This window comes from Athene cunicularia, assembly GCF_003259725.1.
Source record: "Athene cunicularia isolate RWA chromosome 1 unlocalized genomic scaffold, athCun1 chr1_part2, whole genome shotgun sequence".
Lineage (NCBI taxonomy): Eukaryota > Metazoa > Chordata > Aves > Strigiformes > Strigidae > Athene > Athene cunicularia.
Window position 1 is genome coordinate 6422348 of NW_020799092.1, and position 16513 is coordinate 6438860.

Here is a 16513-nt window from a genome sequence, read left to right on the forward strand (position 1 = left end):
ATAGTGCTCTACCTCTGAATTATGTGGTGTGATTGAATGCACTTCTTTGTGCAGCCTTCTGAGTGTGAAGGGAACTGTGTGAAAACAGGTGTTGATTTAGGTTTGGTATTGTTCAGTTGAGGGGCTACAATTGAAGCCCTTGTTCTCTTATAACTGGTGCTTTGGTCACATCCCATAAAACCCTAAGTAAAGACATGTTACACACATGAGAAATTGGCCTATCAGCCTTACATAGTACATTTATCCCTATCTGACTGAACGGCTCACTAAATATCCCCATCAGCACAACTGAGTAACACATTCACATTTCTGTGTAATATACCTGTGCTTAAATTGTTCTATGAATCTGAACCTTGTCTTAAAATAAAACCCTAAACCCACACGTTTCAAGCATGGGATGTGAGGAATTATGTTCTTCATTCACTCCCACTTAGCCATACAGCTCTTGTGCTAGAAGACTAGTTAGAGCAGCAGTAATTGGACAAGGGTGCCATGCTATTATTAAGATAGTTGACTTCCAAAAGCTGTTTCATATCAGGCTATTCAGATCACAACCTTTACTCCCTCACACTAAGATGGATAATTTACTAATAAATAAAACTTCACTGTCCCCTTCCTGATAAAGGCAAATCCTCTGGGCAAAAGGAAAAGCCAGCCCCCCCACTGCCCCCATGTATAATTTTTGTTCTTCACCTAACATGCAATTCCCATGCCAGAGAATGAAAGTACCCAAATGCATCTGGATGACTGGGGAGTTCCTAGAAAACATTTCAGGTCTCATAGAGCTAATATTTGGTAATAATTCAGGTAATCTCCTCCGGATCAAATTATCATCTAGAACCCAGTGTACTTCATCTGAACCTTCTGAAATTGCAGACCATTAGTCCAGTACATTTTACACTGAGAAAAATACAGCCATTGGAGACTGAGCTTCCATGAGGTAGTATTAAGGTAGCTCTACTGCAGCCACCATGCACCTCAAAATTTCACCCTAACCCCACTCACAGGATTTTATAACTGACTTTCAGTTTACAGATCAAGGGCTCACCTACAAAAGCATGCAGAATCGTGCTGGCAATAACGTACGCTACATGAAAATTACCAGTGAATGTCTGCAGCAGTCTTCCTGGGATTGATGGGCTGGACTAAAGCCAGCAAGCCTAAACCATGTTCTTGGGCTTAAGAATTCCTCTTTGAAATCACTGGGAAAGCCAGGTATGCATATATGCAAGTTGCTCTTCTCCACAACATACCTAGACTAGCATTGCCAACTGTCACCAGCCCATGGTTTGCACAAGTGTGTAAGACAGTCTTTAAAAAAGAAATTTGGAAAAAAAGGCACCATCTCCACACTGGAAAGAACTATTTCTTTCTGCATTTGGGATTCACAGATATATTACACAAGTGCAAACTCACAAGGCTGTTAAATGTCATATCCTGACTCATTTCAGCTGGAAGGATACCAGTGCTTTCAGTTATCTTGCCTTTCCCTGGCACTACAGACTACCCCTTTAGCCACCACACACAAAACAGTCACATCAGACTGGTAATTACTGGCCAGTACACAAACCGCATCACAGATTTAATTGTCAAATTTATCCTTAAAGGCTCTGAAAAAGTCCAAGCTCTGCTGATCAATGAGAAAAAAAAGAGCCTGGATTCTTGATCTGAGCAACAGCAAGTTAAACAGTACTTCACCTGCACATCTATCATCATGGAATTTATCTGGTGTATCCTGATGTAAGAAACCACTCCTGTGTTATCTTCCCCATGTCCAAAACGTCATTTGAAAGCCAATGCCTACCCCACGTAAGCCATTCAGATCATAAAAGTTGTTCCAGATGAGAACCACAGCCCTTCCCCTCCATGCCGTATCAGGTTATAACGACTCTAAATCAACAATGCCTGGATACGTAAGTCAATTCCTGAACTGTAATGCAGCAGATTTCTCATTAAATGTAAAGCTGGACTCATACTCCCCCCCGAGCAAGAAGACATAAAGGATCTCTTGAAAGTCATTATATAATCCTCCTACAAGATTTGTAAGCATGCTACCGCTTCTTAATATCTTCTGCAGTGGTGTAACCTTCCCTGACTTTCTTCATGCCTGCTGACTCTGCTAAGCCACGCTTCCACCTGTATTTATGAATACCTGAGAGAAGGGGCTACATCTTTGCTGCAGGTGAAATACTTTCTGAACATAATCTGATATCCTGCCACATTCCAGTAAAATTCACGAGCCATAGTGAGAAGCCAAACAACTATATGAAAAATAGAAGTATGTAACATGTCATCAATTCCTACTCATTCTACTGTCAAGTGTTAAGTGCCAGGCACACAATGGAACCAAACCTAAGCCTAAAACAAACCAGTACTGGCATTAAGCCTATTTTAGAAGTATCTCAACAAGAAACCTAACTACTGAATACAGCAAATTACTGTAATGCAATCAGATCACAGAATAATTCAAATACATAGTCACATATACAGCAAAAAGTCTATAAATTGAACAAGATGACTTTAATAATAAAATTAATAAAAAATAAGGAAGGCTAACATGTGGCCATGGACAGGATACAAAGTATAAAGCTTACTCAAGATTTAGACACTGAATTCCAAAGAAGCCAAGGTTTTTATTGCACCTGTAAGGTGGAAGTCTTGGTATATAAATGCGCTCACTGCCAGAAAAAAACCCTGCATGGAGAAAGAACCTCCTTTTAGCATCTTATCAGTTACATAAAGCTACAGTAAAACAAACAAACCAAATCTAATTATGTTGCCTTTGGGCAGACTAAAACTCACTCTTATTTCTACTTTTATACCCTCACTCAGGCAGCTCATATGCCCTGTAGTTACTTGTAGCCGTCAGAAGTTTGCTGTTCCTATAGCTTCTCATCTGTGACCTTTTTTTTCAATTATTCTTCTGCATACAACATTTCTTGATTATAAAGCAGCAAGTCTATGTCCCCATAAAGCAGATGAACACTGACTAAAAAGCCCATAAAATTCCCAGGGCAGTAGTACAGCCTCTCTGGGCTGTCTTTTCCCACTCTGCCCACTTTCTCTTTGGGTTCAGCTTTTTTGCTCTGTACTTTACAATCTCACAGCATAACATCTGTAGTCATGACCTCTATGTACTGTCAAAAATGTTAACTGAGGTAGCAAACTTCAGTTGTGAAGCTAATGAGCAGAAACGTGTACAAGTGTGCAGTGCCATGAGATCCTCCCTGCCTCTGTCAGCAGATGCCCTTCCACAGTGTCCCCTCCCTCCCTGGGACAGCATGCCACCACCACATCGCTCCATGCACAGGCTTGCATTTTACCAGTCAGTAACTGTATGGCCCCGGTTACCCACAGAAATGAATAAATATGCTCTTTGAAGTGTTTTCCAAATATAGTATCACTCCAAGTTGCAACACCCTCATGGCTAAATTATCCTCTTGAAAATATCCCATGTTCCTTCTGTCTTAGGTGGCTCCACAACTCTACAGGGTTCTATACTTCTTTTAGTACTACTCAGGATCTGTAACAATGCAGAAACTGAACCACATTTGCTCTTCCACACCCTCCTATCCCCAAAATCCCACACAGAGGTGGGATTGATCCGTGGGGTCTTCTAAATGCCCAAGGGCATAAGGGTCTGTCTGGCAAAGGCACTGGTGTGTGCTTGCATCAGCTCTTGTGTTATCTCGGGAAGAAAGTGATTGATGCTCAGTCACTTTAGATTTGAAATAAAAAGGTTGAGTTAGGGCAGTCATTCCTCTTTCTCTGCCTGCGGGCCAATCTGACACTTTGCAGCCAGATCTAGTCATTCCGTTTCTTTCTGTTTCGGAAAGGTCAGCATCTTTTTATGTATTTGCTCTGACTGAGATAAAGACAATTTGGCATGTGCATTATTATAGACAAACTTTAGAAAATCGGGCTCACCAAAGACAGCCTGGCTAAGCAGCTTGGCTGAAGATGTTTTAGCAAATCCAGAGAAACCAAAGAACACATCCGATGATCAACAGAGACAGAAATCTACTCCTTGGTCTGAACTCATTTCAACAAGAGCATGTTGCCCATCCTCTAGTTAATTACTTCGTACTATACACATTGCATCTCAGTCTTAGAACAAATTTGATTTTCAGAATCAGGCATGTTTGCATCTTGTCTATATGGAGTAGTCTCAGATGGACTATATGGATTTTGTTTAACTGACCAGATAGAACAGACGATGCCCTATTCCGGTTTTGCTAACAGGCTGCACAAAATGGTCCAATTCTTTATTAGTCAGTATGGAATCAAAGTGAGAGTAGGGGTTTCACTTAACTAAATATTAAGACAGATTTTTAATCTCAATCACCCTGATGCCAATGGCTAGATTATCCAGGACTGAAGGGAAGTCTCATGCTCCAATGAGCACAGTTCATCAGGTCTCCACAGATAGTATTTCATATCCCAGTTTATGAAGGGCACTATACAATCTATGAAAGGCTCTATACGATACAATTGCTTGAATAATTCAGAAGATCTTTTTAATTGCATTCCTAACATGCAGATGTCACTTCACGGTATAACTACCTCTTTGCCTTTTAGTAGACAATGTTTTCCATATTTGCAATAATGTTTATTACATTTTTATTTTTAATAAATATATGTAGCCCCAATCAAGAACATAGTTTGCATTACAGTATGCTTGAAGAGAGAAAAAAAAAGAAAAAAGAAAAGAGAGAAAAAAAAGGAAGAAAAGGGAAAGCACCAAGAAATTACCCCAAATCCTAATTAAATACAACTCAGAAGAAGACAGGGAGGTACTATTTATACAGTAGAATTAATGGAAGCAAATATAAGAATTGCTTGATAAATATTAGGTTTGCACGCACTTCATGCCCCTACCCAAGACATCAAGAAAAAAAATCAGGACACACATAACAGCTATTAATTACAGAGGTTTACTGAGAACAGAGTACTTCAGTAAGTTAAATTGGTAGCAAAAATTAACAGAGCCCTTCCAAAGTCAACACCACAGGCAATAATTCATGTCTCCTGGCAACACTGCAGTCCATCAAAATCCTAACCCCCCTCGCTTCAGGTGGTTTCCCATTTTATACAAAATTATTTGATCACCTGGGTCTAAAATCAGTCCAACACAGAGCATTTGCCCTAAGCAAGGTAACATGGTCCTCTTAACTCCTTACACAGCTGTAGCTTTCCATTCCACTCTGTGTCTGCCCAGCAGCTGCACTCCCACCTAACCCTGCTTCTAGATCTCACCTTTTACTTGAATCAAACTGCCATTTTCTTCCTCAGGATGAATACGTTTTTCCTCTAATCTTCGCCTGCAGACTCTATACCGAACTCCCTTTCCAAATCTAAATTAATTCCTTGAAATAATTACAAATTATTCTACTAGCTCTGGGCCACAATTGTAAGACCAGGGAATTTGCTTTGGCACAAGTACCAGCATCAGAGAAAGATGTGATAAAATCTCTGGCCAAATGAGGAATGTTATGAGCAACCAAGAAAAACTAAATGAGCTCCCAGAAACTAAAAAGTCCCCTTAATAAAAAACACAAATCACACAGCACAATCATAAAGTCATTCACTGTTACCCAATACAACATTCACCCCCATAACCCAGAAAATGTCAGAGAATGTCTCCATCTTACACTTACAAGTAGAGCAATTAACTTTTCCCCTACCTTTATATTAGGGACAAGAATTTAGACTCTACTTAATAATTTGAAAAATATTGCCAAATTTATTTGTGGCTTGAAGATATTTCCTTTGGATTTCTCAAACACCATCTGTGATGACTATTCATGAAAAGGTAATTTCAAGTAGCCATTCTTGTAGTCGACAGCATTTTCCAGGTGAAAATTTAGAAGGGATTTGAGCAGCTGGGGAGTTGTATTTTAGTAATTTGAAGTGATCTACTAGTACTGAATGTGTCTAACTCCTTCAGGTGAAATACAATAAAACCAGAAAATTTTTCAATTAGTTATTTAATTTGTGAAATTAAAGAGTTGAAGCTTAACATCTGAAATTTCTTTTGAAACGTATTTACTCCTCTACCCTCCAAAATAATACTTTAGATGCAGAGTGAAAAGTTCCATCTGATGTAACTATTTCTTTAACCTTCTGGGGGAAGAGGAATGGGAAATCTCAGAAATTCACCTCAGTTTTTCTTCGCTATGAGCTTTTGCCAATAAATAACAAAACCCAATTATTTGCACAAACAGCTAAATACTAGGGTGAGGGGTTTTTTTCCTCTAATAGTAAAGATAAGTCTGAAATCTGCTTTTGAAACTCTGAGAAAGAAAAAGACAGGAACGAGTACAAAATTATTTCAGAAAATGTTCGAAACTGCAGCTTGTTTTGTTCTCTAACTCAAAAACAGATTATTGTTAGTTCACACTTCTCTCACGTGGTTTTGAGTTACATCCCAGCTTCTCCTGTGGTTACATCACGTTTACTCATAGCATCTAAAAATTACTGCAGGAATATTATGGAAGCCTGGTTTCTTCCATTCTAGTCAGACAGTAAAGGGTGGAAAACACCAGTCATGCCTTCTGCTGTGCCTCAATACAACGCCACAGGACCAGACCTGCATGGCTAAACTTCCAGGCTGAAGAACAAGGAGGATGTATGTCTCTGTCCTGTTAGGGACAGGACTCCTAAACACCCACCAACACATGGTTACATTTTCTGTGTAATTGCTGGACCACAACAGAAAGGGAATACATTTACAAGTTACCCATGGCCTGCGACATGGCAGCCTGGCTATTCAGGGGTTTATCTCATGCCACTGATCTCAACTGTAGTAGGGTCACCTGCATCTCTGAACTCTCAGTGCCCCCAGATATGTATCAAAATTACTGGCTAATATTGAAAATTCAAGTCTAGTTTCAATAAAAAGGATTAGAGAAGCAGTAGGTACACAGTAGGAATAACCTCTCATTGTTAAAGTACACCTACAGCTATATGCAGACTCTACACTTTTTGTCTCCTAAGAGTGGGAAATAATGCTGTAGATCACAGCAAGTAACACAACAAAGCTGCTATCAAGAAATGTCTGATTTTAATTGAAATGACACTCCACTACCCAACAGCTCCAGGCAGTGCCATCATAGCACATGCTGGGAGATGAGATGTAGGTGGGATCCCTGTCCTCACTGTGCACTAGGAGCTCTTCTGCAACGAGCCACATCCTGCCCCACACATCCTCTCCTGACCGTTAGGTATTTGCAGTGAGCCACTAACAGTTTCTCTCCAGGATGGGAAAGATGGTACAGTCTGTGTAATATTTCATTTCTGTTTCAAAAAAATGTCATTCTAGAAATCAGAGGGAAAATGACAGAGAGAGAGAGAGAGAGAGAGAGAGAGAAAATAAGAGGAGCCACTTGGAGCAGCTGGAATTGTTGGTTCATGCAAAACTCTGCAACTTCAAAATTTGTTCTCATTGTGATAGTTTAGGGCCTGCCGGAACCAGAGACCGCATCGCTGTTGTCCCTCCCTCACCCCCGGACCGAGTAGGGCACAAATCCCGGGGTTGAAATAAGGAGAAATTTAATACAACAGTGTAATAAACAATCTGAACAACAATAGCAATAATAGCAGCAATAAACAGTAATAACAGTAAACAAGACAAAAGATATACAGAAATACCTCAGTGAACACAGTCAGCCTGCCGCGCGTGCTTCCCTCGACCAAAGCCACAAAGGAAAGCTTCCCGCACTGCCGCGCCAGACCTGACATCAGCATGGTATGAATAACCCGCCTGGAGATCCCCTGCCCCTGCTTGGGAGAAACTTAACCCTATCCTAGCTGAACCAGGACACTCATGAACTGAAATGAAACAATGAATGACTATTTTCACATAAAAGCTTTTTTCTTTTATAAATTTCTCCCTTGGCCCATCAAAAACTTAAAAAAAAATAAAAGGAGGAAGAATATAATCAAGCAAAGTCTGAGGAAAAAATAGCTAGCAATAGAAATTATTAAAAAAAGTTGAAATATTACATTCAAAAAATGGTAAATTAAATGTCATAACACCACCAAAACCTTTTAACCTTTTCACTTCAAACAAGAATTGAAAAAACTATGAACTGATACTAAATGTATATTTTGATGAAATACCATTTTTATTGGAAAAGGACTCCATCAGAAAATGTTGAACCAGCTGTACGAAATTTACAGACTATTAAGAAGAAAAAACATTCTATTTTGTATTATTCATATTGAAAAATAAATTACATTTTACATATTAAGTTCTTGCATTCTTACATTATTTCTGTTTAAGTCTCCACTGATGTATAGCCAGCTTATTCTATGCCATAAAATATAGCAAGTTTGCTATTTAGTTATAAGTTAATAATTGGTTCAGGACTGAAAAATCTTCTTCAAGCACACAATGGCTTAATCCCAGCAGATTGATGTGGATGGAGCCTTTTTTATTTATTCAGGAAAAAATACTTTTTCTATTATATCAACATAGCTGTGGCCCTTTACATTCCTGTTTCATCCCCTGAGCATTTCAAAGTATTACCTATATTTTATGAGTGGTTTTAAGCTTCCGGCTACTTTTGAAACTTCACAAAAATCACTTGCCAGTTGCTAGCAAGCTAATAGACACCATTCTTCACAGTAGAAGCCTGGAAAATTTAGGTATTTTGCTTGAAACAAAGAGAGAGGTGGAAAAATACTTCCTTTTAAAATTTACTGAAAATAAATTTTCCTAAGCTTTTAAGCCTAGCAGGATTTCATCCGATAACAGTCTACAGAATTCCTCTGGGCAATATGCATAGGAATAATACATCAAGTTAGAAGCAGTGGTACTTGCAAGAAAAGATGAAGTGTAGTAAGTAGCACTTGTCAGAAATAAACTGCACGCCAATTCATTAAAGGAAGAGCATTTCTGGCACTGGTCCTAGAGCTGCATTCTAACATTGTTATAGGGTTGGAGCATCATAAAAATCCACTTTTTCCACCACCACCGCTGTGCAGCCTGCTTGGCAAGTGTAAGGGACACTGAAGTGCCAACTCCATAGCTCATATTGTTCCTCAGCAGCTTGTCTCTCCAGGGCTTCCCAGATTCTCGCTCTCGATCCAATCAACTGAGAAACTCTGAGGATAGGGCTTGAAAGCGTGGAACCATTGGAGTTTCCAAGACCATGATTCCACTCTAACCAGCATCAACCTCTCTGAAGGACCCCATCCAGTACTCTGCTCTTTTCTGTGAGAGGAGGTATGACACCACTGTGGCCAGGCAGAGTGCTAGGTTTTAATCCAAAGGAAACAAAATGTGAAATCCCAAATACATCACAAAATAGTGACCTCCCTGTGCCACCCCAGGTGAGGCTTTTCTGAAACGTTGGAAGGGATGTACATATTTTGAGCAGTTGCTGCCAGTTTCTTTATATGGTATGAAGTTCACTGCTCTGCCAAGGATTTCAGTTTTCTCCAATAAATGGTGCTATATTGTATCAATAAATCATACTAATCATCATAAAAAAGATTTACAACTGCCACTCTGTGACACATCATAAACTTTCTACCAGCTTCAAAGGCAGGGAGAAAAATTTCACACCAGTCAGGTGGCCCCTTCGCAGATGTACTGCAGGAAAAAACACTCACCATGCACATTTTAGCATCTACTTGTTTGTGGAGCTTGCAGGGACACAGCATCTGGGGAGCAGCTTGACGGAGGCAGAGATCCATCAACTGGTTCATTGCAAGAGGTACAGCTGAGTGACAAGACAGCAGACTGGCAGCGTACACAAGACACAGCTGTACCACTCCTCTGGACAATGTCTTAACACAGAAAGTGACTGTTCCCACCTCCTCTGCACTTTCCCCTCACTCTTCCTCAACTAAAAGAAACTCATTCGAAGTCACAACTCTGTTGCTGAGATCTGGTAACTACTTTTTAAAAAAAAAAAAAACAACACAACTTTTTAATGTTTTATTTTCAGGATGAGTTTAACAAGTAAGAACTCTGCTACACATTTAACTGAAACAGCAACAAATATAAAGCCTGGTGTGAATGACTCAACACTGACTGGGAGGCTTAATAAATATTTATGCCTTTAATTCAATAAATTAAAGTAAAATGTAAATTGATTTATACATCCAGATGCTTGGATTTCTTTAAATATGCAGCCACATAAAACATCTCTTCTTCCACATAAAAAATTCAATACAATAAACTGATTATTTAACACCAGTCCATATGTTAATTAAAAATACAAGAAGCCTAGATTAGTATTAGAAAATCCCAGTGCTTGAAAACCCTGCACTTAACTTAAAACACCTTTGCTGAACAACAACAAACCACTTCTAATATTCAAAACACAGCAAGAATTAACAAAGTCAAGTTGTAGGCTTCTGTTAATTGGGATCATGTTGCTTGCCATCAATAAACTTCAGTAACTTGGACACCTTCACACAAAGCACTGTCACATCTTAGCTAAACAGAGCTGACCTGAAGCTCTAGATGAGGGATCATGCTCCCAGCGAGCATGATCACTGACTGAAATGCAGAAATCACCTTCTTAAAAATAGCCAGAACTTAGTATTTTAAAAGTCAAGATGGGTGGCCCAATCTCATCCCTTGTGTACATCCACACACCTGAGAAGTGGCCAGGGAAATATTAACATGCATGCAAACATTTTTCAGAACATAGAAGTAAAAAAGGCAGCACATACTGTTGCTTAACGTATTAGCATTTAGCCTATTTATAACCAATTGCACCATGTTACCATTCAGTATATTAATACTTAAAGTGAAGAGAAAAAAAAGATTACTAACCTGTGGGAAAAGAGAGTAAGTTGCATTGTCAATAGTGACAGAATATAAAAATTCCCCATCAAACCAGAGATTCTTTCCCATCGGGGAGTTCAGCTTTGTCATAGCAAAGAGCTGCCCAGGGTCACAGCATTCTTCCAGCAGTTTCCTAGTGAAGGCAACCAAAAGAGAAAGAGCCATATTAATTAGAGCCTTTAATGCCTTCTCTAACGACCACCCTTCACACCTGAAATCCTGCCACTCTCAGATGCTCCAAAGCAAGTCATTCATCTTCCCAGCCTGGAGATGAACCATGGGTGACTCTTTTTCTTTACTTACAGAAGGGCCAGAAAACCTCACTTCATTTCAGAAAATCTTAGAAATAGACAGTAAAAAATTTAAACCTCTGTCCCTTTTGAGTGGCATGGAAATAGAACCAAGATTCAGCAAAAGAAACTCCATCCCTTACAACCCATTATAATTAAAAAAAAAACCCACTGGTCTCGAACACATACAGAAATCAGAAAAGCGCCTTTGAAAACTAAATCTGAGGTATATGAAAATTCAGCACCAAACGTTATTTGTGAAGAGCAAGCCTCCTAAAGCCCCCCAGTTACATAACAAGTATGGAAAAATTTGGCATCTCTCTCCAGTTACTAAATATTCCAGTGTTACATTCACAGAAGTATTAGTCTGCCTTCTAACGGAAGCCCAACTTGAGTCATTTCAGTATGATTACGTATACATAGTGGATATTATACTTCTTGTTTCCTCGCTGAAACCGCATATCCTCTTACATATTCATTTCCCCAGAATACTTATTACTCAGCTTAGGTAGAAACTGGAGATCTGATAAGGTGGCTGGAGGTTGTACTGAGCAAAAATTCTGGATCACAGCAAACCCAGCAATTAATATCCTAAAATACAGAATGATAAAAAGTTCTATCCTATCTTTCCAAAGCCCAATGGAAATAGCTCTCTATAGGGAGGGTGCCACTTATACTAGTTTTTATATGTAATAGATATCACATATGTAATATGTAAAATATACATTGCAGAATTATGCCATTAGAGTAATTAATATTATTATATACATTTCTCATTTATTTTAAAGGGAATCCTAAAGAGACTGATGACATTTCCAGTGGCTGCATAAGAATTGCAAGTGGCAGGCAGAAACATCAGTTATTAGTGACTACTAAAATGCTGATATAGCTGTTCTCCTCTGTGAAAGAAGAGATACTATGAAGTCATTCACAGAAATGTTTACAATTTTTAAGCTACTTTTCTTCTCAAAATTTGGATAATTTTTTAAAATCAGTTTTTTCTCCTATCAAAAACTGATTTTGCCATAACTTAATAGTTTTCTCCAACTGTATGAATACTATTTTCCATCTATACTTCAACTGAAAATTTAATGAAAACCATAGAGTGGATTTGTTGTAATCTTAGCAGAAGAGGAAACAGCCTGAAAATGTAGCATGGTAAACAGAAAACCTAATGGTGTCAGTGCTATTTGTTAGCTTTCCCTGCTGGGGAACTTCCCATTTGTCCTGGCTCAGCTTCAGCGCAGTCTTGCCCTCACTGATACCCTGGGTCCCTGGGACACTTCCTCACAAAGAGGAAGGCTCTCAAGGGACAGCAAGGATGCAAGCACGGGGAAGCTGGATTGAGGGCAGGAGGTCCTCTCCTCTCCTAAAACAGGTACCTGACAGTAGCCCTTGCACATGATGTGTAGGCAGATTAAACTGTTAAAAAGAAGCAAATTACACAAGGTAACTGGGTATCACATTTTGTTGTAAGTTAAGTCAGCTTCTACAAAGAGTCACAAGGTAAACTCTCCCCCTATAATAGGCTGTCCCCATGGGCAGCCAAAGAGGTGACTGATGTTTATGAAGACTCAATCAGAAGATTGTGACAGGGTACTTCATGGCTCAAAATTTCAATATTTGACCACACAGTGCTGCACTGCAAAGCATGAGGCTCCACCACATATCCAGACCTTACATTGTGAGGGTACTGGGCTGACAACCACAGAGCATCCTGCTGCTCAGACTGAAGTGCTACAAGCACTAACTTGTTTCCGTATGTTTTCTCCATACACACCTCAGCTCCTCCATTGGTATAATTAAGTATTTCAGAAAAGTTGTAAATCACTGTGCTCCAGTGCGTAAGTCAACCCCAAATTAGTGAAGTTTAGGACAAAACTGTGTCCAGTTCTAGACCCCACAATTCAGGAAAGATGTAGGCAGACTGAAGAGAGTCCAAAGGAGGGCCACAACAATGATCAAAGGCCTAGAAAACCTGCCCTATGAGGAAAGACTTAAGAAGTTAAGTAATTTCTCCCTGGAGAAGACAAGACTCAGGGGGGACCACACCACAGTTTCCCAGTACAAAGAGGATGAAGGCTCTCTCTTCACAAGGAGCCACATGGAGAAGAGAAGGGGCAATGGATTCAAGTTACACTGGGAGAGGTCTCATATTGATATAAGAAAGAAATTTTTTACAGTGACAGCAATCATTTGCTGGAACAACTTCCCCAGGGACATGATGGAGTCCCCATCACTGAAGGTTTTCAAGACGCAACTGGATCTCATCTAGGCTCCATTTCTCATGAAAGGCTGGACCAAGTGATCGTTCAAGGTCCCTTCCCACCTTAGCCAGTATGTAATTATGGAACTGTTTTTCCTTAGACTGCCCTTAGCAGAGCTGGTTTGTCTCCCCCTGAGCAGAACAGAACAATGTGTTAGCCAGAGCAGCAATTTCCATTCCTAGAAACACCAGTGGGTCTATCTATACCCACCACAGACAGACTTCACATCATCCTCCTGCCGATTCCCAAATAAAGCCTTCATCACAGAACTGTGAAAATCAGACTAGAGGACATTTGAAATCTCTTGGCAAATAACCTTTGCAAAACAGTTTAGGACAGGCATGGAATATTGTTCCAAATAAAAGATTTCAGCGTGGAGATTTTTCTGGCTGTCTGCAAACTCCAGCTTGCAGCCTTTGGAAAATTGTTCCTCTCTCTGTCAAGTGGAAAGAAAATAATCTTTGCCTATCTTTGCCCTCCTGTTCTTTGTATATTCTATCCCCACAGCAACTTTTTCAAGAAAGCATAAGCTAATCCAAGATCAGCCAGGGCCTCAACTCTACATATAGTTGTTTGTTATACAACTGCATAACAAATCAAAATTTCCAAGTGAAATTCTGCAACTCATACCTTTTCTGGAAGTCTGGTCTGTGCAAGAAGCACAAAAATAACAGATAACTCAGTTGAAAAGTATCTAGGGAATGTTTCATAGCAATGAACCTTTCCTTAGCCATGGTAAACTGATGAGCTAAAGAACAGCTCTTTGTACAATTCCTCCCTACTTCCCATCTATTAGACTATATATATATAACCTCCTCTTTCCCCTCTCCAAAAATGCATTCTTCCAGACACATTAAAACATTTAATAAACCTATTATGAAAAGCAGTAGATGCTTCCTGGAAGGTCCAGGTAGGCAGGCCACTAGTTCAAGTATGCAATCCTTATGTATTAGCACAAAAATCTTGCAGATTTGTATGTGCTTTCTGTCAGAAATGAATAATAATTAAAACCCTCACATTATTCAATCTCTCCTTCTTGATCCAAATCCCAAAACTACGAAGTGAGAAAAGGTCCATAGGAAAATGTGCATTAAAAAGCAGAACAGATTCAAAGGTAAACCTAAAGCAGGGTACTTTGCAGGATCAGGGAATCTGAACTGATTTGCTGAGCTCGATTAAAATGTATAGCTAAAATGTTATTTTAAAATTTGCAAAACTGCAGCAGCTTTCAGCCAAGGATTTCAATTCACTGCAAGCAATCCTTCACTCACAGGACATAAATAATATACCTTTGACTCAGTTACCTCCAATTCAGAGAAGACCCGTGTATGAGAGGAATTAAACAACTTGAATATTGGTATTGAAAAGACACTGGGGGCCCTCAGATCTGAGATTACTTAAGGGACAAATCCCCACCTGTGAGAGAAGCAGGAGAAAAGTTACTTCGAGAATCTCACTTCAGGCCTCTGAAATGTCAGACGGAACTGGGCACAAGCAGGTCGTTAACTACAAGGCAGCATGAGGTGGCTGTGCACCTCAACTCAAGGAGCAACCTATGCACAAGGAGGGAGCTGAGCAGCAGTTTTGAGAGGTTAGCCCTATCCCCACGGGATACTTTGCTGAGGTTATACCAGCAGGCATTGCACACTGAAAGAAGCAGAGTGAAATAGTTGGTGCCAAGGATCCTACATCCACATTACCTTATTTTCATGGGATAACTCTGGTCTGATTCCACAAACAGCCTGTAGCACACTGAGTGCATTACTGAAGTGCTGTAACTGGGGACAAGTCAGGAGACTTGCCTCAAAAGCCCACTTCTGACAAAAGAGGTAATACAGTTGCACCCTCCTGCACCTAAAAGCAGAGAGGAAGCCAGACCTTCTTTCAAAGTCTAAACCTAAATTCATACATAAAGTCAGTGAAACAGCTTGCATAAATATCCCAAACTATGTATTCTTCATCTTAAATTAATGAACCTTTGATTTCAGTTTGCTGCCAGTTAATGCTTAATCTGACCCTAGTTTGATTCAAGCCAATAATGACTCAGTAGCTAGTTCCAACATCCCAAATGGCTTAAAACCAGCAAATATAAAATCTAAACACAGAAATGGGCAATTCCACAGCATGGGTTGTCAGCCAGGAGGTTAAAGGCCTTTAGCTATCTCTTCGCCACGGGTGGAGCAGATTCTGCCTCCCCAGCACATCACTACTTCTCCAGCTCTTTGCCATGCCTGCCTTGTGATGTTGCGCTACATGAAGCACATAAGCACTGTCAGTGTTGTGCAAGGGAGGGGGAGCAAAATTCTTCCTCTCAAATTTTTCCTTTTAATCACATGCAAGGGGGATACCTCAATGAGGAAAAGATCAGGTTGATGGGGAGCCACTTGTCAGGCAGCAGGGCAGCTTCACAAAGGAGGACTGAAGGCTTAAGCCTCATCTTAAACGGAGCAATGCATAGAGGGTGCAAGGTATGGCACATCATATGGACTGTGGCGGTAAGAGTCCCAAGTGAGGCTGGTCAGGGCTATTAAGGCTTACTGGTGCCCTGACATTGGTAACACTACCAACACTCCTTTTTCTCACTCAAGAGGATAGAAATTTTATAGCAAATCACAGACACACATTTGTTGCACCTTGCACTGAACAGGACCCCGTCCAGGTCTGCAGAGCAGTGTCCTATGAAGGATTATGCTGCATGCATGGCGGAGGGGGTAGGACAATGGAGGCTACAGCTAGATGCTCCTCTGCAGGTCCCAGCAAGCACCAGAAGTCCCCATGCTGAAAAAGGGCATCGATTCAACCATCTCTCAAAAATGGTAACATGAAACTTACTATCACTGTTTCATTACAGTTTAGCTTTAACGGCAACATTAAAATAACAACTGAGGTTCAGGTTCAAGTTTTAGAAAAATAACTAGTTAAACAATTTGCTTTAGTCAGACTCTGCTCAGCTGCCTGGATTTAGCTGGTATCATGCTAGCCTATGTCCAGCGACCACAAAACAGAGACAAGAGCTGACAGCACAAGACTGCAGCATTTGGTCTGACATAAACCTCCTTTTCTTTACATTGCAGTTCACATTCACCTCAACTTCCCATGTTTTGCTTTGGGATCAAATGAATCAGAACACCCAGAGAAAAAACTGAATCTGC

At 40.0% G+C, this 16513-nt stretch overlaps 1 protein-coding gene across 1 annotated transcript in view; it reads right to left on the minus strand.

The window, feature by feature from the left end:
* Positions 1 to 16513, minus strand: part of ST8SIA1 (ST8 alpha-N-acetyl-neuraminide alpha-2,8-sialyltransferase 1) — a 106635-nt gene that overhangs the window by 88440 nt on the left and 1682 nt on the right. The window contains exons 2-3 of the mRNA XM_026862336.1: positions 15761 to 15764; positions 10793 to 10952 (exon numbers count right to left, since the gene is read on the minus strand). Coding sequence (XP_026718137.1) covers positions 10793 to 10894 — 102 coding nt within the window. The 5' untranslated portion in view covers positions 10895 to 10952; positions 15761 to 15764. The remainder of the gene's footprint in view (positions 1 to 10792; positions 10953 to 15760; positions 15765 to 16513) is intronic.